This window comes from Procambarus clarkii, chromosome 31 (assembly GCF_040958095.1).
Source record: "Procambarus clarkii isolate CNS0578487 chromosome 31, FALCON_Pclarkii_2.0, whole genome shotgun sequence".
NCBI classification, from domain to species: Eukaryota; Metazoa; Arthropoda; class Malacostraca; order Decapoda; family Cambaridae; genus Procambarus; species Procambarus clarkii.
The window spans coordinates 28,786,140-28,812,894 of NC_091180.1; the positions used below are offsets into that span (position 1 = coordinate 28,786,140).

At 47.4% G+C, this 26,755-nt stretch overlaps 1 protein-coding gene across 6 annotated transcripts in view; it reads right to left on the reverse strand.

Annotated features, from left to right (window-relative positions):
• The window catches only part of LOC123758801 (cGMP-dependent 3',5'-cyclic phosphodiesterase), a 187,914-nt gene that overhangs the window by 13,002 nt on the left and 148,157 nt on the right, over positions 1-26,755 (reverse strand). For 5 of the 6 annotated variants that reach the window (XM_045743517.2, XM_069334628.1, XM_069334629.1 and 2 more), the window contains 6 exons: positions 19,476-19,558; positions 13,619-13,729; positions 4,076-4,283; positions 3,106-3,280; positions 1,849-1,991; positions 1,006-1,178 (listed from right to left, as the gene is read on the reverse strand). In XM_045743517.2, coding sequence (XP_045599473.2) covers positions 1,006-1,178; positions 1,849-1,991; positions 3,106-3,280; positions 4,076-4,283; positions 13,619-13,729; positions 19,476-19,558 — 893 coding nt within the window. The remainder of the gene's footprint in view (positions 1-1,005; positions 1,179-1,848; positions 1,992-3,105; positions 3,281-4,075; positions 4,284-13,618; positions 13,730-19,475; positions 19,559-26,755) is intronic. The other variant, XM_069334632.1, reaches the window with a different exon arrangement.

The following is a 26,755-nucleotide window of genomic DNA, read 5'->3' on the forward strand; positions in this document are numbered from 1 at the left end:
ATGGGTAAGGAAACTTGCCCAAATGTCTTGGCCTGCCTGAGAACCGAATTCTGGTCCATTTGACTGCACAAGCACCGTTTGAAGAGAACCCGATGTGGTAGTACACACTGTCATGATCCTGTCCAATGCGAACTTCAGCAATACTGCCTTAACCAATGTACTGTGCAGAGCACTCTAAGGTGCTCTAAGAGTTGTGCTATTTTTTAATTAGGCTCTATGTTAATGTTTTTTAATGTTTTCATCACTCATTGTGTTTTGAAATTAAAATAGTTGAGTGTGGAAACATTTTGACATTAACTTTACCTGAACATTCATAAAAAAATAAAAATTTGTCCTTGACAATTGCACTATGAAGTTTTTCCCTAAACCAGGTGTGCAGTGCAGTGGTTAAGGAACTTTGAATAAAATTAAATTTAAATAAAACTAATGACTTAAAATATTTTAAATTTCGAGTTCAAACATGACATTTGAATGTGCTTGAAATGGGCTGCCACAAAGTGTGATGTGGCCAAAACACATAAGAGCAGCGAGACCCATCATCCAACAAAAGCAAGAATTTGCATGCAAAATGGAATAAATGGCAAAATGCTAGCATAAGACAATGCCTAAAAGAAAGAAAGCAAAAGATCATCTTTAATGGAAATGAATCTGGAAAAATGTAGCAAGTGGAATACTACAAGGTTCCATCTGGGGAGGGGGAGGGCAACCCATTTTGTCATGTACTGTACTGTACATCAATGACATATTACAAACCACCTTAGCAAATTTGCAGATGACACTAAGATCTATGAAAAATAAAGTAGGAAGCAAAACCAATATTGAGGCCTTGCAAAGATATCTACACAAACTCCACAAATAGGCAGAAGATTGGCAAATGCATTTCAATATTCCTATACAGAGAACTAAATGTTTTTAAATTGTTCTCCTTGGTAGATATTCAGGGCTATACTAAAAAACCCTTTATGAAACAATATACAACAAACAGAAAACAAGGCGTATGCTTACTCATAGACAGGAATGGCCACATCATCTAAGAACTGTAACTGAAGTTCAGGAATGAATGCTTTCTCTCGGTCCATCATCTCCAGTGGCATGTTACCCATCGCTTTCTCCAAATCTCCTTGTGTAAAAAACTCTTTGTAAATTAGCTCAGCAACATGTTTTGAAGACTGCCAATCCTGTAAGAAGAAGTCTCTATGAGTCTATGTACATATACATTATTGTATCAACATAGCAGACATGTAAGAAGCAAATGCTTAAACATTCCACATCTATAATGAAGAGATGTAAGGCAATAAGTAATAAAACAAATGATTTGCCATTTGTTATGCTATACTGTACAGTATGTTAATACTGTGCTGTATTGTACAAGGTTAATCATTAACCTAAACATATGTGGATGTTACTGGAAACTACTGTCTCCAAAATGAAACTCACAACAGTTGCCTAACTCCAGAGTACAGTAAGAGCTTGGTAATCTAAATTCCAGTAACGCGAATCTTTGGGCATTCCAAATAAATTTTAGTTTTTCACTACTTGACTTTAATAAAATTTTAAATTACCAAGCTTTCTGTTGAACAGGAAACCAAAATAAAGAATTCATGTTTTGTCTCCTTAACTTTAATAAAAATTCAGATTACCAAGATTTCAGGTGAATGAAAACCCAAATAAAGTTGAACGAGTTGTTCACTATTGTACTTAACAGGTAAAAATTTAGCTAACTCAAATGGGGTGGGTCCCAGATAATTTGTATTATCGAGTGTAAACAGTACTGTATCTATTTAGGTACTATTCTACCTACCTAGGTGAACAGAGGCATCTGGAACAATTTGCACATTTACATGTTACCTTAGTTTGGTCTGAGAGATCAGCAGCAGTCATGAGTAAACAGATTAACAGTTCGTGATGTCTCTGATTGCTGGGGTCATAGCCAACTGCTGCAATTTCACGAAGCTCTGGCACGATGCGGAGGTGATGTGCCAGATCTGTCGCTAATGGAGAGAGTGAAAATGTTTACATTTTGTACAGTACTTTTAATATATTGTAAACATATGTATGTTATTGTGAACATTAATTATTATATTTGCACTATTGCTAAATACTGCAGTTTGTAAACATCACTAAAAATTGTATGTTATTTACAGTACTCGTACCCTTGTTTAGATACTTGGACATTGTAAATATAAAAGAATTACACATGTTGCCATTTGCCCTCTATATGTTTAAAATTAAGTTATAATACCAACACAACACCATTCAAGAGCGCTGCTACAGAACACTAATGCTACATACAAAATGTATATTCTGACATTCCCAGAGTCGGACATGAACAAAGCAGAAATGCCATTCAAATAAAGGTCCCAAAATTGTAGACTGTCCTCCCTAATGCAATGTTGTACTAACTTTAGCCCCTGTAAAAGAAGAAAAGTGTATAAATGATGTTTTCCAGCCAATAGGAATACATGTATTCTGTCTACCATACTTTTTATCATATCTACTCAGGTTTCACCCTAAACAAATTGATAATTATGTTACTTTTTAACATTTCAGTTTTGTTTGATGTTTAAATTTAAAATATTGTGCTGAACTTTGAGCAATGTAAATTCTTGTAAAAATATTAAATGATCAGCTGGAATAAAGTCCAATACAAAGACAAATAATTTGTCTGCAACTGGGTCTTTGAATGTGTGGTAACCAAGGCCCTTTTTATTTGTAGGTTATCATCATACATTACGGCTGTTTGTTTACAGACTTGACCGAGTGTTAAATGATGATCATGATGATCAGGATGAAGCCAGTGCAAAGGAACAGATGTAAATGCTGCAGAATTGGTGCAAATGCAGCAGATGAATGGGTACACGTGGGGCAGAGGAATGCGTGCAAATGCAGCAGAGAAACAGATGCAAATGAGGCGGAGGAACAGATGCAAATGTGATGGAAGAACATGCACAAATGTGAAAGAGGAATGGGTGCATGTAGTTAAAGAACAGCATTTACCGCATCTTGTACTGTACAGGCAAACATAAGTATAATACACCATGACAAATTGTTCCTGTTTAGAATAATATGCCTCTTACTAAATTAAGGAATAATGTATATTCTTACCAAGAATAATATCACGCATTAAATCGAGGAACAGTGTATATTCTTCTCGACTGAGATTCTCCAGGAAGTTGCAGTCATCGGTGTTGAGGATACACATGGCCTGGGCGAGGTGGTGCCGTTCCATCACAGATCCCTCAGATGAGTACAGTGATGCAAGAACAGAATTGCTCGCCACCTGTTCATAAGCACACACAATACATAAATTGTAAAGTATTAACTGCAGCATAATGCTATAGCTGAAATTATATATATTGTAGTAAATGTAAAGGTTATTTGTAAATAATATATATATCCTCATAAGGGATGCAACTGAAATTCATCCTATAATTTAACTTAAAAATATCTAAATTGTAATACTTGTATGCCAGTCCTAGGTGAGGAGAGGCAGCCAAGTGTGCTGTAACATGATTTGTAATGTGTTTCATATCTATACACTAAAAACAAATAGGGCTTTGAAAGCACATCAACAAATTTGAGTAGAAAATTTTTTTTCTTAGGAAAGATCCTTCCTGGTCTTGTTGGACCAGATCATGCATACACTGGGCAGGATGACAAGTGTGCTCTGCTGCAACTAGGATCTTTTCTTAACATCTCTATCGGATCATAACTGTGCTTAGGAGACCTCTAGAAAGTTCACTCGAATACACTCAAAGCCTTTCAAAGCCGTACGTGCCAACACTGACCAACAAATAGCACACTCTGTGTGAGTGTGCTATTTGTTGTGTATCTCTGAGTGTGTTTTAAAGAATCATCTAGGTGGTAATTTTGGGCTGGACCAAAAATTATTATCTACCTTACACCAGTATGACCCGATGGGATTGTTTTCAAAAGATTCCTGGTGTGCCAATGTATACTGTTGATCTGCCCCAAATGTGCATGATTGGATTTGTTATGGTTTCAAATGCAAATGAATATCATACTGTACCAACACTTATGCTAATATTGCTATTGTTACCACACAATGACAGACCTGGAAAGAATTTGTTGTGCCTCGATGGTCAAGATCATGGCACATGGAGGAGACTATGAGTGCCAGGGCCTCAAGGTGGGTTAGGGAGCCGTTCTCCGTCAAGCAGAGGTTGTGCAGCAGGAGGAAGGCGAAGTGCGTGACAGAGAAAGCATGCAGCCAATTGTGGTAAGGAGGGTCTCTGTAACCTTTTCTCACCATTAAAGTAAACCTGAAAATGAAAAACAAAATTAATTAATGATCAACCCCTAATATTTTGTATGTGAAATAGAAGGGGACAACAAATATTATTGATGATTTCATTAGAGTCTAGAGGACCACAATGCTTTATTTCTGTCTTGCCTGGTAACCTGTTTCACACATAGGTGTGAAATTGAAGCATGGTACATATAAAGGTTGTGTATAGCCATAAAATGAGAAATTGGAAAATGTAAAATTTGATATCAACATAAGATAGAGCAAGTTATGTAAACTACCGATAACTTAAAATTTTATTGAGGCAAGTGACTGTTGAAAGTATACAGACAAAAAGTTAGTGGTTTAGAGAGAACGATCTTTTATTTGAAATAAGTGTAAATAATAGTGATGAAAGTGGTCAATTTCAATTAGTGCAATCCATGTTAAAAGTAAGATCAGTCAGGAGAGAAAAGTGGCTGGTAAAATGAGAGGCTTAGTTAGGAAAAATTAAGGTAGGAGATACAACCAAAGGTCTGCATGAAGTGATGGTGCTGACACTCTTATGCGGTAAGAATGTAAAAAATAGAGTTAGAGCAGCAGAAATAGATAATCTGAGAATCATGTGCAGTTTGTGGTGAATAAGAAATAATAATGTCCTTGAGATGAATGCAAAAGTAAAAAAACTCCAAGATCGAGATCATATAAAGACAGTTGGTCATATTTAACAAAGGTTGATGGTAGACTGGTGAAGAATTTGTATTAGTGAAACTGAGTATGTGAGGACAGGAAGGTAAAGACGGAGGGGGGGGGGGGGGGAACGAACAACATTCGGCACACGGTTGCGAGAGTTCAATCTCGATCACATTTCTTCAATCTGAATACTGTATACAGAGGAACCTCGTGTGACAAGCAGCCCCATCTACAAGCATTTCAAGTAATGAGCGAGCCACTTGCAGAAAATTCATCTCTATTGACGAGCTTCCACTCGATTAACTAGAAAACCATACGTGGTGCTTCCTAGCGTTCCCGCAGGTTCTCGCAAATTCTTGACGCCTCCGACGACAGTGTTGTTGTATCGCACAGGACAAGCATCCCTCTGCATTTATTCATGCTTTTCTTTGTTTTTTTGTGGTTTTGTGACTACAAATGTCGATGTCGCCAAAGCTGCTGCTTACTAAATATAGTGTTGTCAAGAGGAAGAAAGACACAATTTTTGAAGATTTGTAGATTTGGAAAAGCTATTGACAACTGTCAATATCAACCCTGATAAAGCAATGACAACATAGTGTGTGAACACGTTTAGTGAAAATTTGCTGTCTTGTTTTAGGGATATCGTAAAACGAAGACAAAAGCAATTGTTAATAGATACGTTCTTTGGAAAGATACAGAAAAGATGAGCAAATGATAGTGAACCACAACCTGGTCCCAGTGGGGTGAAATTCCCAATAAGAGAGCCCGCCTGACTCAGAGGTGGATTCTCCTTCCACACCGTAACCCCGCTCCTCCTCCCCACCACCCCATCGTCTCCCTCAAGTCGGCAACGACTCTTCATAAGGTAAAGTACATGTACAATTGAAAACAGTAAAACATAACATTTATAATAATTACATGTACAGCATTATAGTTACATTATAAAATGTCATATGATGTTTTTCAGGGGTGGAACGGATTAATTTTAGTTCGTTTTGCAAGACGAGGGTTTCACATGACAAGCTCGGTGCCGGAACGGAACAAAAATTTGTTAATTGAGTCTCCTCTGTATTTGTATGTACTCTGTATGACAATATATGAGAAGCACTTCTCATTGGGTTGCTGTTGTGCATGGCTGCTGCCATGTGGCTTGTTTTTCCCTGATGTTATGTTTTATGAATTATATAATGAACAGGTGATTACTATATATATGTAACTAGAAAATAGCATTTAATTTTTTAAGATGAGCTGGCAGATGTGGGGAGGCAGGAAAGGGAACCATCAGGATAAAATGCCAAGCCTTTATGACTATATCACATTTGGAAGGGATCAGGATAAGGATTTGGGATGGGATGAGGGAATGGAATCGTGCCCAACCACTTGGATGGTTGGGAATTGAATGCCGACCAGCATGAAGCAAGACTGTCACTCTACTGTCCCGCCCAAGTGGTTGGGCACGTGGGTCTGGACTATTCGATATGCACTTATTTCTCGCATACGTGTACATGAGACTGTGTGTGAGAGAGAGAGAGAGAGCACATGTGCATGCAATTACTTAAGTGTACAAGTCTTCTTACCTATATTCTAATTTTTATAACTTTCCATTTGTCTGGGTTAAATTTTAGCAACAATTTTTCAGACCACTTTTTGAGTGTGTCCAGATCCATTTGCAGTGTATCACAATCTCTATCTTGATTCATCTAATTAATTTTGCATCCTTGTAAAAATGTATACTGTATAAAAGAAGCAATTTCGTCTGTCAGGTTGTTAATATAGACCCTATTAGAAATGGGATGGGTTTCAACATCAGTCCTAGTGGTATTATTACATTCCTAGCCTCTCTTCAATCTGATATCAAAGTTCTCCCAGTAACCCTTTGCTTCCTTCCTGACAGGTATTCTTACCTGTCATACACCATACTTCTGATACAAATCCCATCTCTCTAGTTTGAGTCAAAATTTTGTGCAGGACAGTAGCAAATGCTTTCTATGTAATCTGTAAAAGCTGGATTAATAATGCTTGAAAGAATGTTCATAGTCCCCACTGAGAAGTGCCGTGACCTATTGCAAGACCTCTACAATGAAGAAAGGAGACTTCAGGAAATACTGATTTCCTAGGGAGTGAATATAGTTTACATTGCATATTTAGAAAATTAGGTAATTATTTGGACAGATGTATTTTGATTTTATCCAGTATTGAACTTCGTACTTTTTATACTTATGACACACATTGATTCTATATTGTTTTTACTAAAAGCAATTTCAATTGTATTATCAAGGGTATACATGAATGTGGAGGCAACCAAGTCCATCACCCCTCACTACACACATCAATTTCCTTTAATCTTATTGATTCTCCAATCATTTTCGTTTGTCTAAAGTCTGAGTTCATGTCTTCTGCATTTCACTTGGCCATTCTGACCTGAAGACTTGTCCTGGAGACCACCTGTAGCTTGTCGTAGGAGGGTACACATGCACCTTGGTGGCCAGTGGCAGCTTTTGTGTTGATGAATGTTGTAAGAGCTTCTGCTCCATCCTTCCTGTCATATTGAAAGACACCAGCACCTGTCTCACCTCTCTCATCAACACTGTCTACTGCACACAGGATAAATTTGGTTTATAAACCAAATTTATGGCAATATTATTATAGTTTTTTGTATAATAATTGTGTAAATGTTATGCTGGGTTGTCATCTTTGCCATAAACAATTATTGAATTTCCTTATAATATTTGCATGTAATCCTAATAAACAGTTTAAATTTTTTTTTTATATAACATTGACTTTTAGTGTGTGAAACAAAAAAACAAACAAATAAGAACATTTTGAAGGGATCTGTGTCATGTAATGTAGGTGGTGTTATGAGCGAGATGGTCAGAGTGGCACCGTAAGATGAGGTGGTCGCTCTTCTCGGTGGACTGACAGCTGACAATACCCTTTGATCAGGGAGACCTTGTTTCCTTTGATCCCGAGGGAAGTCGGTGAGGGCCAAGTGATGACATGTGATGAACTGGTTCTAGTCAGTGTCTTCATATACAGTACAAGGGTGACAATATTGAACAGCACCTAGGATGAAAAATGGATAAATTATTTACCTGAATAATCTGTGAGCAACATGAATCTCTCAGCCTATATAAGATCTTTCCAGGTTATCTGTTGAGTCTTTCCAAGTATAGTAAAGTTTAGTAGTGTCCTGGTTTGGTAGCCTGGGTGGGGCCCTAATTCTTCTTAATTAACTGGAAGAATTAGTCCCCCGTGGCAAAGTGGTGACACACTTGCCTTACGTTTTGCGAGCACTTTGGCCTGGGTTCATATCCTGGCCGGGTAGGATTTACTGGGCACCAATCCTTAACTGTAGCCTTTGTTCACCCAGTAGTGAATGTGGGGTACCTGGTTGTTAAACTGTTTGGCAGGTCGTATTCAGGGAAAATTAATACTGTATTAAGTACTTGTCCGAAAAGCTGTACGTGATATACACATACACACATTATATATATATTATATATATATATATTATATATACATATACATATATATATGTATACATATATATATATATATATATATATATATATATATATATATATATATATATATATATATATATATATATATATATATATATATATACACATATCTACATATCTACATATCTACATATCTACATATCTACATACATACATACACACACACACACACACACACACACACACACACACACACACACACACACACACACACACACACACACACACACACACACACACACACCCACACACCCACACACCCACACCCCTTCATGTTGCCTGGTGTGCATCATGGCTTGACAGGCTGCTTTGCACTTATTAACTTTCAGGAGTTTCTATTAACTCCTGCCAAGACACCAGACATCATACATAGAATATATTAAAAAATATAGTAATTGTATATACCAACCACATGCCTACCAATGTGGGAGTTGCCATCTTAAATGATGTTTGAGAAGCCCTGAGCAAGTGCTAAAGGGTCTTGAGCAAGTCAAGGAGAGCAAGGGGGAAGTCAGAGCCACTTCAGGACAGGATAGGCTTCATGTTTTTGCCTCGGGATCACCACCTCTTCATGGGATATGTAAATTATTTGTATATAAACCTTAACTGTAAATAAACTAAGTATTTTTTTTTCTTTTTACCAGTCCATGCAAATTTTCAAAGTCTTTATCTCTTGATATTTAAGAGTAATTGCGGTAGACTATGGTATTTCTGAGGTGCTCAGCCAGTAAGCAAACTTCTCTACAGTGCACTTACAATTATACGTATTTGAACTCCTAAGAGTCTTGAATAAACAGACAGAATATAAAATTATTGATATTTATGTGTAGGAAGGTGTGAAGTCCCAAGATGTAGAGAAAGGGAGACCAGGTCTCATTCCTCGTCTCTTGTGGCAGATAACTCTATGAGTATAGTACCCCAGGGAGTACCAGGGCTGCCTCGCTCCTCTTCCTTACTACTACTCCTACTCCTACTCCTCCTCCTCCTCCTCCTCCTCCTCCTCTTCCACTTCCCCAATACCCACCCTCCTCCCCTCTACAACTCTCCAGCCTCATCTTATACATACGTACTCACTACAAAACATCGAAATATGTACAAGAATCTGAGTGTGTATACGTGAATACTAGACAGTATTTATTTATAGACATCCAGTTATGTTGAAATGCATGTGAAGACCATTACAAACACTCACAGCTCCCTCCAAAGAGAGAGAGAAAGCACTAGCCAACGAGCTAGCAAGCTCAAGCAAGCTAAAGCAAGCATAACTTAGCTACCAAACACATTATATTATCAAGGTAGACAGCCTACCTGCTATCATAATTCTTGCTATATTCCCCTATTTCTAATCTTACTCCTTCACCTATACCTCTAAATTTTCTTTACTAAATGTACACTACATTTAAATTACTGTACATATTTTGTACTTGTATTCCTTCTGTATATTCTTAGTGGTAACAATGGCTAACATCAGGAAATTACTAAAGTGTCACAGGGTGGGCAAAAATGCAATTACATAATCAACTTTAAATTACATTAAACCAATGACAATGTCCAAGCCGCATAATTTATAACATCATGCACCCTATCATGACAGTCACACTTTAGCTAGTTTGGTTTTGTAACCTAGTTCAATAAGTATCATTCAAGTAATGTACTGAAGAGTGTTCGTGTATACTAAACTAAAATGGATGACAATATTCTAGCCAATAGAGATGTGCCTCGTGTATCTGTAGGAGCAAATGCCACCCAAGGAACTTCTCACAGATAAACTCTCCTCCTGTCCAAGGAAATATGAACTATTAAGGCTTCAGTATTACTTTGAAACCCCTACACTGCTATAATATGTACAGTACGGTATATGAATTTAAATTTGATCCGCAAATATAATAGTATTTAATTATAGAATGATAATTGTTATGAATATGGGTATATATTTCATCTCACAAGAACAAAATTAGTTCTCTGAAAATTTTTTCTGTTAGTATAAATTACTGTTGCAATAAGTAGCTACCGTACCCATGACAACCAGTGGTTGCTGTGCCCATGTCAACCAACAGTTTCCATCTCTATGATAACCACCGCTACTGCGTCCATAATTACCAGCAGGTAATTACCGAGATCTTTATTAACACTGTGGCCAGGTAAGTGCATTACCTTTTGATGAAATTGTGCTCATTAGTATTATACCTCTCCACTGGCACTTATCTAAATTGCTACATTAATTTTCCTTTCAGATTAGTCACGGCCACTGTCCACCGGATGACTGCGAGAGGTAGAGCAGACACGGTATAATTACCTCGTCTGCATGCACCCACACAACCTGCCTGAGAGGGGACACTATAGCTTGTTTGATCATCATGTGAATGCAGGCGACCCTAAATCATGTTTGATCGACTCACGTCAACACACTTCACTCCACTATATTATTCACGTCTCTATAATTTCAGTGACTTTCAATAACAAGGAAATTAACTAAATGATGAGGCATAAATGAGATTTTTTTGAGTTAGTTATCTTATACCAGTCCAGTCAACACCAGGTCACCTGGAGGCCACCCCAGGCAACACCAGATCACCTGGAGGCCACCCAGGCAACACCTGGTCACGTGGAGGCCCATCCCAGGCAACACAATGTCACCTGGAGGCCACCCAGTCAACACCTGGAGGCCACCCCTGGCAACACCTGGAGGCCACCCCAGGCAACACCAGGTCACCTGGAGGCCACCCCAGGCAACACCTGGTCACCTGGAGGCCACCCCTGGCAACACCAGGTCACCTGGAGGTCACCCCAGGCAACACCTGGTCACCTGGAGGCCACCCCAGGCAACACCTGGTCACCTGGAGGCCACCCCAGGCAACACCAGGTCACCTGGAGGCCACCCCTGGCAACACCAGGTCACCTGGAGGCCACCCCTGGCAACACCAGGTCACCTGGAGGCCACCCCAGGCAACACCTGGTCACCTGGAGGCCACCCCAGGCAACACCTGGTCACCTGGAGGCCACCCCAGGCAACACCTGGTCACCTGGAGGCCACCCCAGGCAACACCTGGTCACCTGGAGGCCACCCCAGGCAACACCTGGTCACCTGGAGGCCACCCCAGGCAACACCTGGTCACCTGGAGGCCACCCAGGCAACACCTGGAGGCCACCCCAGGCAACACCTGGTCACCTGGAGGCCACCCAGGCAACACCTGGAGGCCACCCCAGGCAACACCTGGTCACCTGGAGGCCATCCCAGGCAACACCTGGTCACCTGGAGGCCACCCCAGGCAACACCTGGTCACCTGGAGGCCACCCAGGCAACACCTGGAGGCCACCCAGGCAACACCTGGTCACCTGGAGGCCACCCCAGGCAACACCTGGTCACCTGGAGGCCACCCAGGCAACACCTGGTCACCTGGAGGCCACCCCAGGCAACACCTGGTCACCTGGAGGCCACCCCAGGCAACACCTGGTCACCTGGAGGCCACCCAGGCAACACCTGGTCACCTGGAGGCCACCCAGGCAACACCTGGTCACCTGGAGGCCATCGCAGGCAACACCTGGTCACCTGGAGGCCACCCCAGGCAACACCTGGTCACCTGGAGGCCACCCCAGGCAACACCTGGAGGCCACCCAGGCAACACCTGGAGGCCACCCCAGGCAACACCTGGTCACCTGGAGGCCACCCAGGCAACACCTGGTCACCTGGAGGCCACCCCAGGCAACACCTGGTCACCTGGAGGCCACCCCAGGCAACACCTGGTCACCTGGAGGCCACCCAGGCAACACCTGGTCACCTGGAGGCCACCCCAGGCAACACCTGGTCACCTGGAGGCCACCCCAGCCAACACCTGGTCACCTGGAGGCCACCCCAGGCAACACCTGGTCACCTGGAGGCCACCCCAGGCAACACCTGGTCACCTGGAGGCCACCCCAGGCAACACCTGGTCACCTGGAGGCCACCCCAGGCAACACCTGGTCACCTGGAGGCCACCCCAGGCAACACCTGGTCACCTGGAGGCCACCCCAGGCAACACCTGGTCTCCTGGAGGCCACCCCAGGCAACACCTGGTCACCTGGAGGCCACCCCAGGCAACACCTGGTCACCTGGAGGCCACCCCAGCCAACACCTGGTCACCTGGAGGCCACCCCAGGCAACACCTGGTCACCTGGAGGCCACCCAGGCAACACCTGGTCACCTGGAGGCCACCCCAGGCAACACCTGGTCACCTGGAGGCCACCCAGGCAACACCTGGTCACCTGGAGGCCACCCAGGCAACACCTGGTCACCTGGAGGCCACCCAGGCAACACCTGGAGGCCACCCCAGGCAACACCAGGTCACCTGGAGGCCACCCCAGCCAACACCTGGAGGCCACCCCAGCCAACACCTGGAGGCCACCCCCATACATCCACCTGATATTAGATAATAACGCATCAAGAGTAAATTAATCCGAGCTATAGTTACCCAGTTTAATTGATGATTTATATATTATTAAATTTGTGAATTGGTTGCAGAGTGAAATCACATTAATGTGATCATTGAAAAGACCAGTAGAAGCCATGAGCCTTTAGACCATTACCAGGACACGGTGTAGTAGTCTTGGGAGTACCAAGTGTCCTGGTACTCCTCTTTAGTTGGTACTTTTTGTAACTGTTCACCATCGAACATACAGCGGGCCGCTCCAAGCAACAGCCTGGTGGACCAAACTCTCACAAGTCGAGCCTGGCCTCAGGCCGGGCTTGGGGATTAGAAGAACTCCCAGAACCCCATCAAGCAGGTATCACAGTCGTAGTGGACAATTAGCATAATTTGGTAATATTCTCTTTATAAGAGTCAAAAAAAATAAAGATAAAACCAAACTTAAATATTCCTATGCCTAGTATAGCACATAAATATTAGGCCTCAGATTGCCTGTATTAGACCTAGGGAGGTTAGGTCAGGTTTTCTTTACATCAGTACAAAAACTTTTCCAGTTTATCCAAATTTTATAGTACCTATTTCTACTTTCTAAATCAGCTTTTACGTCAATGTGTAAGATGGTTCTCATCGTTACTATAAGTGCTACCTAACGGGAGGATGGGCTGGCGGGTTCGAATCCTCCGCATGGCTCCTACTGGTTTTCTTGTGAATTGGTTAGAGCTGAGATGAGTGGACTTGGTAGGACTACTGACCTGGCCAGGGACTCCCTGCTGAGTCTGAACTTGTTGATCATTCCCAGACGCTCCATCATGGAGATGACGGCCATGGCGGTGCACGCGTCTGCCACCTGCCGAGGGAAGTACCTGCCACACACAACACAACCATTAGTGTCCACACCTGTAGCAGGTCTGGCTCCCACACCTGTAGCAGGTCTGGCTCCCACACCTGTAGCAGGTCTGGCTCCCACACCTGTAGCAGGTCTGGCTCCCACACCTGCACCAGGTCTGGCTCCCACACCTGCAGCAGGTCTGGCTCCCACACCTGCAGCAGGTCTGGCTCCCACACCTCGCCACCACATCTAACAGTAGTATCGCTACACTAATTTGTAAGTAAAATATTTAGTAGAATAAGCTTGAAGAGTTATAATTATATCTCCAAATGAAGAAATATACTAAGTCACATATATACATTAGAAGAAAAGTGTAGATTGGAATGGGCCGAACATGTGTTAACAAAAACTAACATTGTTCTCAAACATTGAAAGTAAAGTTTCTTATAATTGAAGATATGATAATGTACTTAATTAAGGTTGAGGATCAGACTTCTGGCTATTTTTAGACAAAGTGAGTGACCTGTGACTGTCAGACGTGTTCCCGTTTGTTCTCTTGAGAGTAGTGGGTGAGAGGTAGCAGTGTGTGGTAAGTCAAACACGGGTGGACGCTCCCCTAGACTTTCATCAGACTGGTAAAGGGCAGGGGACGGGAGGGACTAATCGTACACGGCAACTGTTGCTTAATTTATGCAACTCAACACATCCACATCTAATACTGTACCGTAACCCACAGCCACACATCCACCCCTAGACCACCTACGTATCTCTGATACACCCCCTCACTCTACTAACCCACTACATATCCCCCTCCTACATCCACCCACTCCAGCCATCCACCCACTCTCACACTGCAGCCATCCACCCACCCACACCGGCCTCCACCAGGAGTGACCCAGCCGCTGGGGTAGTTCCTGGTCACCCTGAGCCAGTCATCACTCCAGGGTTGTGGTGCCAACCCTTGGCCTCGTCAACGTGAACCATCAATACAGGTGAAGCAGTAGAATTGTTCACTCTTAAGAGGTCCTTGTGGTTTAGGGTGACAGGTGGAGCAAGGGAGGCGGTTGTCACGGAGCAGTGTAGAGTGCAAGAGTGAGATAGTAAGAGTGTGGTCAGGCTTATAACACTCGAGTGTATTTAAGGACTGGATAAATGTGACCAGTGTGAGGCAGCGGGCAGAGTGTGGATGTGACATGTTTTTTAATGCTGGTTAGTGTGGCAGTATAAGTGATAATTAATAATAACTTCATATAGATGAAGTGGGACGGGTGGATGGTCAAGGGAAGAGGGAGGCGTTTAGGACCAAGATGGGGGAGACGAGGTGTGTGTGTGTGTGTGTGTGTGTGTGTGTGTGTGTGTGTGTGTGTGTGTGTGTGTGTGTGTGTGTGTGTGTGTGTGTGTGTGTGTGTGTGTGGTGTGTGTTCTCCGGGACCCGTATATCACCACACACTCCTACGGGAACATAGTATATCCATCAAATCCTTAAATATATACCAGACAATTAATGGTCAACCACTTCATCCATGGGATAACTGGGATCTGGCAGTGATTTCGTAAAAGCATCTAAGATTTTACACGCTACGTTACTCAGTTAATGTAGAGCATCAGAGTGGTCAGGTTGTGGGTAACGATGTGTATCAGTGCTATACCGACGGCTGTGTAGAGCAAGGTGAAGGTGTAGCGGTTGTGCATGTAATATATCTAAACAGTCTTCTCTTGCTCACACAGCAGTGAAGCGGGCCAATGACTGGACTAGAACAACTCAAACAAAACTTGCAGGTATAATACCTTGCCACTGAATACTTGAAAAACAAAGTCAGAAGATTTATATACTGTGACTCAGAGTGTATATAACGCCTATAGTAATAACACAGAAAATGGACAGTAATATTGGAAAAAAGTTTTAACTAGCGAAGAAAATGTTTCCGATTAAATTCCTCTGAATACTATGCATGCTGAGCATGATACTGCTGACCCGCTCGCAAGAACAGCCTGTAGCAGTCAGTGGAAAGTACTGTGTTTACTGTGCAGTGACAACAAATACCGGACCAAATGTCTGATAATCTTGACAAAGTGATAGACTTGGAAGCCGCAACACTAAACGTTATGGTGAATACTGCCAGGACATGTTTATATATATGGAACTAAGAGCAAGAACTCGGCAAGACAATGTTACAGTGGGCAGGATACACCTGGGACACAGGCGTATCCTGCCAGCTTTCCCAAAACTCAAGTGTCCTATACATAGTGTGTGTCAACTTTATGATAGAGAAAACGCATTGTAGAATTCCTATAATATTGACTGACTTCCGAGCCTGTGGGTGGAGATATGCTCAACTGTGTAAATATTATATACGTTCTGGAACACTTGATATACCGGACCTGTACCAAAGAGTTACTGTCTAATGCAACATAATGTGTTGTGATGGTGACTTGCGAGAACACCTCAGTCACCGTCTGTGCTCCAGTGCTCAATAACCCCATTATACTATATATAGAAGAACATTTATATATTCTGGGGACCATTGTATAAAATTATGGCTACGTCTTTGGTAGAAATAAACGCAATCTCCACCACACCAACCACAGCACCGCCACACCACCACCACCACAGTACTACCACACCACCGCCACACCACCGCCGCATCACCATCACCACACCGCTACCACACCACCGCCACACCACTGCCGCACCACCATCACCACACCACCGCCGCACCACCGCCACACCACCACCACACAGCCACAGCAGCACCACACCACCGCCGCACTACCGTCGCCGCACCACCGCCACACACGGCAGCATAATCAGGTACAGGAAGTCGTAGGAACGGAGTCTATACTTCGGGAATTTCAATATTTTGGTCACGCTAACAGCGGAATTTAGAAGAGGCGGCCAGTAAGGCGAGGCCAGACCGGACGGAGTTGCCGGGTGAGAGATGAGGAATAGTGAGGAAGACTGATGGTCCACACGTCTCACAACTGTGAGGGGCGGCCGGGGCGGAGGAGCAGTGTGGCTCACTTCAAGAGACAGACATGTGTGAGTTTATTGAATTATACGTCCATTACTGGAGTGATTAATTTATATATAAATATTATGGTCATTGGCACTATACAATTATACTCAATCTTTGATAAGTACAGAACCCTTGGCTCGACTCCCCGTAATAAAAAGATAAACCGGACAAGACAAGGCTGTATGGCCCAACATAATGACTGAACCTCTCCTTACAGGGGCATATTTTTAGTTTCTCATCTATCCCTTAGTCGGGATAGGGATATGTGGTGTGCGTAACTAACCATGGGGGGTCGCAGTGGCCCTGGAGGGGAGGGTACAGTGGCCCTGGGGGGGAGGGTACAGTGGCCCTGGGGGTCGCAGTGGCCCTGGAGGGGAGGGTATAGTGGCCCTAGGGGGTACAGTGGCCCTGGAGGGGAGGGTACAGTGGCCCTGGAGGGGAGGGTACAGTGGCCCTGGATGGGGAGGGTACAGTGGCCCTGGATGGGGAGGGTACAGTGGCCCTGGGGGGGGAGGGTACAGTGGCCCTGAATGGGGAGGGTACAGTGGCCCTGAATGGGGAGGGTACAGTGGCCCTGAATGGGGAGGGTACAGTGGCCCTGAATGGGGAGGGTACAGTGGCGCTATAGAGGAGGGTACAGTGGCTACTGGGGGGGCACAGTGGCCCTTGAGGGGAGGGTACAGTGGCCCTGAGGGGTACAGTGGTCCTTGGGGGGAGGGTACAGTGGCCCTGGAGAGGAGGGTACAGTGGCCCTGGAGGGGAGGGTACAGTGGCCCTGAATGGGGAGGGTACAGTGGCCCTGGATGGGGAGGGTACAGTGGCCCTGGATGGGGAGGGTACAGTGGCCCTGGATAGGGAGGGTACAGTGGCCCTTGAGGGGAGGGTACAGTGGCCCTGGGGGGTACAGTAGTTCTGGGGGGTACAGTGGTCCTTGGGGGGAGGGTACAGTGGCCCTGAATGGGGAGGGTACAGTGGCCCTGGATGGGGAGGGTACAGTGGCCCTGGATGGGGAGGGTACAGTGGTCCTTGGGGGAGGGTACAGTGGCCCTGGAGAGGAGGGTACAGTAGCCCTGGGGGGTACAGTGGCCCTGGAGAGGGAGGGTACAGTGGCCCTGGATGGGGAGGGTACAGTGGCCCTGGATGGGGAGGGTACAGTGGCCCTGGAGAGGAGGGTACAGTAGCCCTGGGGGGTACAGTGGCCCTGGAGAGGAGGGTACAGTGGCCCTGAAGGGGAGGGTACAGTGGCCCTTGAGGGGAGGGTACAGTGGCCCTGGAGGGGAGGGTAGAGTGGCCCTGAGGGGTACAGTGGCCCTGGAGGGGAGGGTACAGTGGCCCTGGAGGGGGAGGGTACAGTGGCCCTGGAGGGGAGGGTACAGTGGCTCTGGAGAGGAGGGTACAGTGGCACTGGAGGGGAGGGTACAGTGGCCCTGGAGGGGGAGGGTACAGTGGCTCTGGAGAGGAGGGTACAGTGGCACTGGGGGGTACAGTGACCCTGGAAGGGAGGGTACAGTGGCCCTGGAGAGGAGGGTACATTGGCCCTGGAGGGTACAGTGGCCATGGAGTACAGTGGCCCTTGAGGGGAGGGTACAGTGGCCCTTGAGGGGAGGGTACAGTGGCACTGGGGGTACAGTGACCCTTGAGGGGAGGGTACAGTGGCCCTGGGGGGTACAGTAGCCCTGGAGGGAAGGGTATAGTGGCCCTGGAGGGGAGGGTACAGTGGCCCTGGAGGGGAGGGTACAGTGGCCCTGGAGGGGAGGGTATAGTGGCCCTAGAGGGGAGGGTATAGTGGCCCTGGAGGGGAGGGTACAGTGGCCCTGGAGGGGAGGGTACAGTGGCCCTGGAGGAGAGGGTACAGTGGCCCTGGAGGGGAGGGTACAGTGGCCCTGGAGGGGAGGGTACAGTGGCCCTGGAGGGGAGGGTACAGTGGCCCTGGAGGGGAGGGTACAGTGGCCCTGGAGGGGGAGGGTACAGTGGCCCTGGAGGGGGAGGGTACAGTGGCCCTGGAGGGGAGGGTACAGTGGCCCTGGAGGGGAGGGTACAGTGGCCCTGGAGGGGAGGGTACAGTGGCCCTGGAGGGGAGGGTATAGTGGCCCTGGAGGGGAGGGTATAGTGGCCCTGGAGGGTAGGGTACAGTGGCCCTGGAGGGGGAGGGTACAGTGGCCCTGGAGGGAAGGGTACAGTGGCCCTGGAGGGGAGGGTACAGTGGCCCTGGAGGGGAGGGTACAGTGGCCCTGGAGGGGAGGGTACAGTGGCCCTGGAGGGGAGGGTACAGTGGCCCTGGAGGGGAGGGTACAGTGGCCCTGGAGGGGAGGGTACAGTGGCCCTGGAGGGGAGGGTACAGTGGCCCTGAAGGGGAGGGTACAGTGGCCCTGGAGGGGGAGGGTACAGTGGCCCTGGAGGGGGAGGGTACAGTGGCCCTGGAGGGGGAGGGTACAGTGACCCTGGAGGGGGAGGGTACAGTGGCCCTGGAGGGGGAGGGTACAGTGGCCCTGGAGGGGGAGGGTACAGTGGCCCTGGAGGGGGAGGGTACAGTGACCCTGGAGGGGGAGGGTACAGTGGCCCTGGAGGGGAGGGTATAGTGGCCCTGGAAGGGAGGGTATAGTGGCCCTGGAGGGGAGGGTACAGTGGCCCTGGAGGGGAGGGTACAGTGGCCCTGGAGAGGGAGGGTACAGTGGCCCTGGAGGGGGGAGGGGGGAGGGAGACGAGTGACAGGGGCAGGCTACAGTGTGTGGGGTACAGTCATACAAGCAACTTGGAACTCACTTGAAGGAGCAGAAGTCTTTGTGGAAGGCCTCGGGGGGCAGCACCTCCGCCTGCACCAGCCGGTCCACCTCCTCCTGCGTCACCTGCAACACCACACATTACCAACACTCAGCAGCGCCACCACCAGTACAAGCACGCAGGTGCACGAGAAAATAATAAACAACAAAACATTATTCAACACGATATATCCTCTGTAATCCTAACACTTGGGTGGAGCTCCTTAATGCTGGTACTTGAGGTGTGGTGAGGAGTGTTCCGTACATGGTCAAGCCAGGTCACCTGCAGGTCATGACCCCGCACGCCAACATTACCTTACCACCTTACAGAAGCTACACTCCACCTATCACTGCTTACCTAACAGTCACTACGGGAGGTGAGGTCTAGTTCTATGTGCCCCGCCTACTAAGCCTTCTGGTTTCTAGACTGTTTATTTAAATGTTATTAATGTTGCAAGTGTTTGTAGCTGTGTGGCCTTGAAGACTGAGAAGGACGGCGTCTTACACCACTTATCTCGAAGTTTTACACTTGTTAACGACTCGTACAGGATACGAGTGTTTCCTTATATTTCTTCGATTTATTTGCGTTTCCAGCAAATGTGTGTCGTCTCGTCCCTTACTGTTTCACATTAAAGATGCTGTCCTTGTCCACCTGGAGTCCTAGACTATTCCTCTCCGTATCTTACTACACCAGGGACCGTAGACATGGTCAAACTATGAGGCTGAATTTGGCAAGATAACCTAACTGATGCGATACTCTGAGTGATTTGACAGTTAATTGGCGGGGGATGAGGGGAGACGGAGTGTTGTGCGCGGCTCCACATCATCGCCAGTACCGTACACGATCAACAACCCCAGCATGCCAACCAACACTAGCATCACACACCACCATCATGGTGACACACTATCCGTATTAATGGTGTGGCCTGCTCCACCACCTACAGCTGGGTAAACACGGGCCGAGATGGTGTCCCTCCTGACCCTACCCCCCCCCCCCCGCTGCTCCTTCCCAAGTATTGCTCCCTCTCGCTCGCTTCTAAACTCCCTGAGAACTGTTATCTATCTTTCGCTAAACTTCTCTCACTGTCGAGCAAATTCTTACGGATAAATTGTTAAATAAGATCACATGTATGTACCAGAGAGCCTTCCACAGAGCCCAGGCCAGGCTGGCCTACGAGGCACAACAGCAGCCAGAGGGGGAATGAAAATACGTATTATGAAGCAACGTATTATGATTACTACGAGTCAAGTCAAGCTCGACTCCTAAAAATCTTTGTTACTTAACAATTTGTAAAGGTTAAAAACAGTTCTTGGCGATGTTCTCCCGTTAGAGTTTGAAGGCAGAGCCCAAGAGCTACAGACAACATTAGGCGAGGCGCGCACTTGGTAAGAGTAGGTAAGCAACAACAGGCCGCTAGAGCGCGGGAGGTTGCCAGCGGGGTCGCCCAGGGGCCAGCCTCAGGGTCTCTCTTGTTCTTGCCAGTCACTAGGGGACCCCTTCCCATAATGTTGCTGACCGCACACCGCGTGACCAGGATGAATATGGAGGAAAACACGCTACAATTCGCGCTGGACAAAGCTGAGTAAATATGGCTACTAAAGTTTAAGTGCAGCAAGTGACAAGTAATATATCTATGTGGGGAGGACCCGGAGGCCATACATATGGTATCCAATGGGAGCAGAAACCCTCCTGCAGTTTACAAAAGACGACCTTGGGGGGTTGACAAGCACTCAACCTGACTCCTGGAGCCCACATCCACTGGTGCTAACAGCTCCACAAGCACGGCACATCAACACAAACCTGAACAAGGCGTCGTTCAGGGTCCCGTATGATACATGTGCTAGACTAATTGTAGAACGTGCGGCGCCAGCGTCGAGTCTATACATCATTAAGCAGAAAACACGGCGAATGAGTGTATCAGTAGCCACGACCAGAACACGTCTACCCCAAGACAAGAGTCTAAGGCACCAGTGTTCCCTCCGTGCCTCATGTTCCCTCCACTGACACTTCTGCCGCCCTCCCGTCCTCCTTCCCTCCCAGGTCATGCAGCAACACTGCCTGGGGAAAGAAACACAGGCCTGAAGGGAACCAGGTGAGAGGACGGGCTGTCTGGGTGTTGCGACAACACGCCCATATTGAAATACCGGAGACAAACCTTACACTCACAGCTTCCTGACAAGAGAGAGTAAGCTTAGCTACCAAACAGTGTCAGTAAGGCGGGCGACCCGCCTGCTGCCACAACTCACTACATTCCACATCAACAATTTTCCTTCACATGCACCTCTCCACCTTCTTTACTCTCCTCTAAAATTAAGACGAGCATGAGGGCGATGGTATGTGAGGGAGGAGGGTGTGAGGTGGGCAGCGTGACGACCTTGAGTGATACCCGCCAAGGGCAGAGGGCATGACCCGCCCACTCGGGGAGACGCTGGGGGGAGGGAGGGTCAGAGCTAGTTTTATTTATTTTATTATACACCCCATACCCATCCTGTGGATGTGCATGGACTCCATGCCCATCCTGTCGGCCTAAATGGCCCCCGTGCCCATCCTGTGGGCCTAAATGGCCCCCATGCACATCCTGTGGAATATACCTGTAGTGGAAAGAATCACAGAGACAGAGGAATTGAACTCCAAATTTAATTTAGCTAAGCATGTTATAATCTTGATTGACGAGATACAAACCTTAATGTGTATAAATAGTCTTTTATAGCATAATTGGGTCAAGAACAATTACACGACTAAGCCGAGCAATTAACCACTGTGGTGAGCCAGTTACATACATGCTAATCATGCACCAACACAACCAATGGGCGCCGGTAGAAAGCTTACAATCATATGCAGGTACGGCTTACAGTACACAAACTTTGGATATTTAGTTAACATTTCTGGTAGCGCATAATTCTGAAGGAAATAAATATTTCTTGGGTAGCTGTGAGAGGAGAGACCTAGAGACACCTCCGGCCTTACAACTGTGGCATATAGTTCACATACATGCATATATACACACACACACACACACACACCTGTATCGTCGTGGCCTCCCCTCACTCTCTCACTTCCCTTCTCCCCTCGCACTAATGTCTAACCTTCCGGAGACGATAGTGAGAGCGGGAGATGCGGAGGAGCATCACAAAATGCCATCAACTTCTGTCTATATGCCACATAATTAGAGCTGAATCATAATTAATGTATATAACATTAATACTGCTTATACTTTTTCTTCCTATAACAAACCTGTCAATTTATGCTGGACACGAACTATATATTTATGTCTTGCTCTCGTGCCTTGACTTATCTCTGACATTATCTGGGAGATCAAATTATTCCTGCACGCCCTACCCCAAGCCACTCCTGCACGCCCCACCCCAAGCCACTCCTGCACGCCCCACCCCAAGCCACTCCTGCACGCCCTACCCCAAGCCACTCCTGCACGCCCTACCCCAAGCCACTCCTGCACGTCCCACCACAAGCTACTCCTGCACGCCCCCACCACACAGCCACTCCTGCACGCCCCCACCACACAGCCACTCCTGCACGCCCCCACCACACAGCCACTCGTGCACGCCCCCACCACACAGCCACTCCTGCACGCCCCCACCACACAGCCACTCCTGCACGCCCCCACCACACAGCCACTCCTGCACGCCCCCACCACACAGCCACTCCTGCACGCCCCCACCACACAGCCACTCGTGCACGCCCCCACCACACAGCCGAAGCTCAACTCGCACAAGAACAACCAGGGGAGTACAGACTATGACGTACTATAGTCAGGTGTTTCATGTGTGTCAATCGGCGTCAGGTGTGTTCTCACCTGTCTGTGTGTAACCTCACCCATGTGTATGTTCACATTACACGCCACACACTGCCCCACATACCACACCCAGCCTTATATTATATAATTATACACCGTATATTGACCCCACACCACACACCACAACCTGCCCCACACCACACACCACAACCTGCCCCACACCATACACCACAACCTGCCCCACACCACACACCACAACCTGCCCCACACCACACACCACAACCTGCCCCACACCATACACCACAACCTGCCCCACACCATACACCACAACCTGCCCCACACCACACACCACAACCTGCCCCACACCATACACCACAACCTGCCCCACACCATACACCACAACCTGCCCCACACCACACACCACAACCTGCCCCACACCACAACCTGCCCCACACCACACATCACAACCTGCCCCACACCACACACCACAACCTGCCCCACACCACACGGAGCTCACACTCCAGCAGCTGCCGTGCTCCTGCTGGAGATCAAAGGAACGTGTAATCACTACACCTGCCACCATCATAGTGAGGGAGGGTGACTGGGAAGGGGAGAGGGAGGGGGAGGTATGAGGGAGGTAGGGAAGGCCCTCTCCCTCCCTCACTCACACACACACACACACACACACACACACACACACACACACACACACACACACACACACACACACACACACACACACACACACACACACACACACAGTCACACATAGTCAGTCACACACAGTCACACACATGAGTCACAGAGATGTTAGGAAGTTTTCTTTTAGCGTGAGAGTAGTGGGGAAATGGAATGCACTTCAGGAACAGGTTGTGGAAGCAAATACTATTCATAATTTTAAAACCAGGTATGATAGGGAAATGGGACAGGAGTCATTGCTGTAAACAACCGATGCTCGAAAGGCGGGATCCAAGAGTCAATGCTCGATCCTGCAGACACAACTAGGTGAGTACAACTAGGTGAGTACACACACACACACACACACACACACACACACACACACACACACACACACACACACTTAGTAGTTTCAAAGTGTTATATGACAAAGAGTGCTGGGAAGACGGGACACCACGAGCGTAGCTCTCATCCTGTAACTACACTTAGGTAATTACACACACACACACACACACACACACACACACACACACACACACACACACACACACACACACACACACACACAGGGTGACAAAGACCAGGCTTGACTTGTGAGAGCTTGGTCCAACAGGATGTTGCTTGGAGCGGCCCACATATCCACTACAGCCCGGATTGTTCGGCACTTCTTACACAAAACTATCCTGCTTTTTTTCTTCAAGACTTCCAAATTTTGTTCCAGCAATATTTCTTAATCTTGCTGGGAGGATGTTGAACGACCGCGGACCTCTGATGTCCTAACACTGTTCTCTGTGCCTATGGCACCTCTGTTCTTCACTATTTCTGCACTTCCTTCCATGTCGTTCACTCCGGTATGTTGTTCTTTTACTGTGTAAATTTGGGGGCCCTGGCCCTCCAGTACTTTCCATATATATATTTAATTTGGTATCTTTCTCTTCTCCTTTCTAGAAAGTACATTTTGAGAGCTTAGAGACGACCCCAATAGCTTAGGTGCTTTATCTGTACCAGCAAGTTCTTAGCTTGTCTTGTGTTGACGGTGGAGACTATAAGGACAAGAAGCACCAGCCAATCAGCACAAGAGAGGCTAGCGAATCTGGGGTTCTCATTGGCCGAGGCCAGTTCTCGCCACTCACTAAGGGCTAAAAGGTCCCAAGTAACGGCCATTAGCATCAGCGCGCCATCCTGATTATCCAATTCGTCATTGGGCGCTCCTTGAATAGCTTGACGTGAAGATTACGTGGTGACAACGTAGTGAGAGGAGAGGGCAGCATCATGGTGAGAGGAGAGGGCAGCATCATGGTGAGAGGAGAGGGCAGCATCATGGTGAGAGGGGAGAGGGCAGCATCATAGTGAGAGGAGAGGGCAGCATCATAGTGAGAGAGGAGAGGGCAGCATCATAGTGAGAGAGGAGAGGGCAGCATGATGGTGAGAGGGGAGAGGGCAGCATCATAGTGAGAGGAGAGGGCAGCATCATAGTGAGAGAGGAGAGGGCAGCATCACAGTGAGAGGAGAGGGCAGCATGATGGTGAGAGGGGAGAGGGCAGCATCATAGTGAGAGAGGAGAGGGCAGCATCATAGTGAGAGAGGAGAGGGCAGCATCATAGTGAGAGAGGAGAGGGCAGCATCATAGTGAGAGAGGAGAGGGCAGCATCATAGTGAGAGAGGAGAGGGCAGCATCATAGTGAGAGAGGAGAGGGCAGCATCATAGTGAGAGAGGAGAGGGCAGCATCATAGTGAGAGAGGAGAGGGCAGCATCATAGTGAGAGAGGAGAGGGCAGCATCATAGTGAGAGAGGAGAGGGCAGCATCATAGTGAGAGAGGAGAGGGCAGCATCATAGTGAGAGAGGAGAGGGCAGCATCATAGTGAGAGAGGAGAGGGCAGCATCATAGTGAGAGAGGAGAGGGCAGCATCATAGTGAGAGAGGAGAGGGCAGCATCATAGTGAGAGAGGAGAGGGCAGCATCATAGTGAGAGAGGAGAGGGCAGCATCATGGGAGATCCAGATCCCTTGACCAATAAGTCTGACAATGTAACCATCAAAATGAAGAGTTCATTTGACAGCAACAGACTCTACCCCCCTTGCCTGTTACTGACGGTGCCAGCACCTGGCAAGGTTAGGTCAAGTCAGTGCCACTAGACAACTACTCAGGAACGTCACCTTCACTCCTGCTACTGTCAAGTGGAAGGAATTAGTGCCATAACCGTCTTTGGAAGGCCATATAAGCTGCCAGTCTTGGATTGGGGAATTACACACAGCAAACCCAAGGTTGGGGTAACGGGGCCGAGGCAGGGCGACGGGGCCGAGGCAGGGCGACGGGGCCGAGGCAGGACGACGGGGCCGAGGCAGGGCGACGGGGCCGAGGCAGGGCGACGGGGCCGAGGCGTGGCCCTCAATTTTCCCTATAAACAATGCCAAGTTATTAGTGGTGGAGCAGTAAGACACATTACCTGTGACTTGACAAAGGCGCCACGTGGTCTCTAATGACACTGAGCTCCTAGTTACATGACCCCGCCTCGGCTAATGTTGAGTTGTGGCGCTTCACCTCATACTGGGGCCAGTGTTGCTACGCCGCCCTGACCCTGGCGGCCAGGTCACTACACAGCGGCTGTGGCAGTGGTGGTTAACATTCCCAGCCCCACCTTGAGTATGGTACCTCTGTCACCTTCATGTTATTGTTGGGTGGCAGGGTAGGGCGGGGAGGGTGGCAGGGAGGGTGCCAGGGAGGGTGGCAGGGAGGGTGGCAGGGTGGGTGGCAGGGTGGGCCAGGGAGGGTGGCAGGGTGGGCCAGGGAGGGTGACAGGGAGGGTGGCAGGGTAGGCCAGGGTGGGTGGCAAGGTAGGCCAGGGAGGG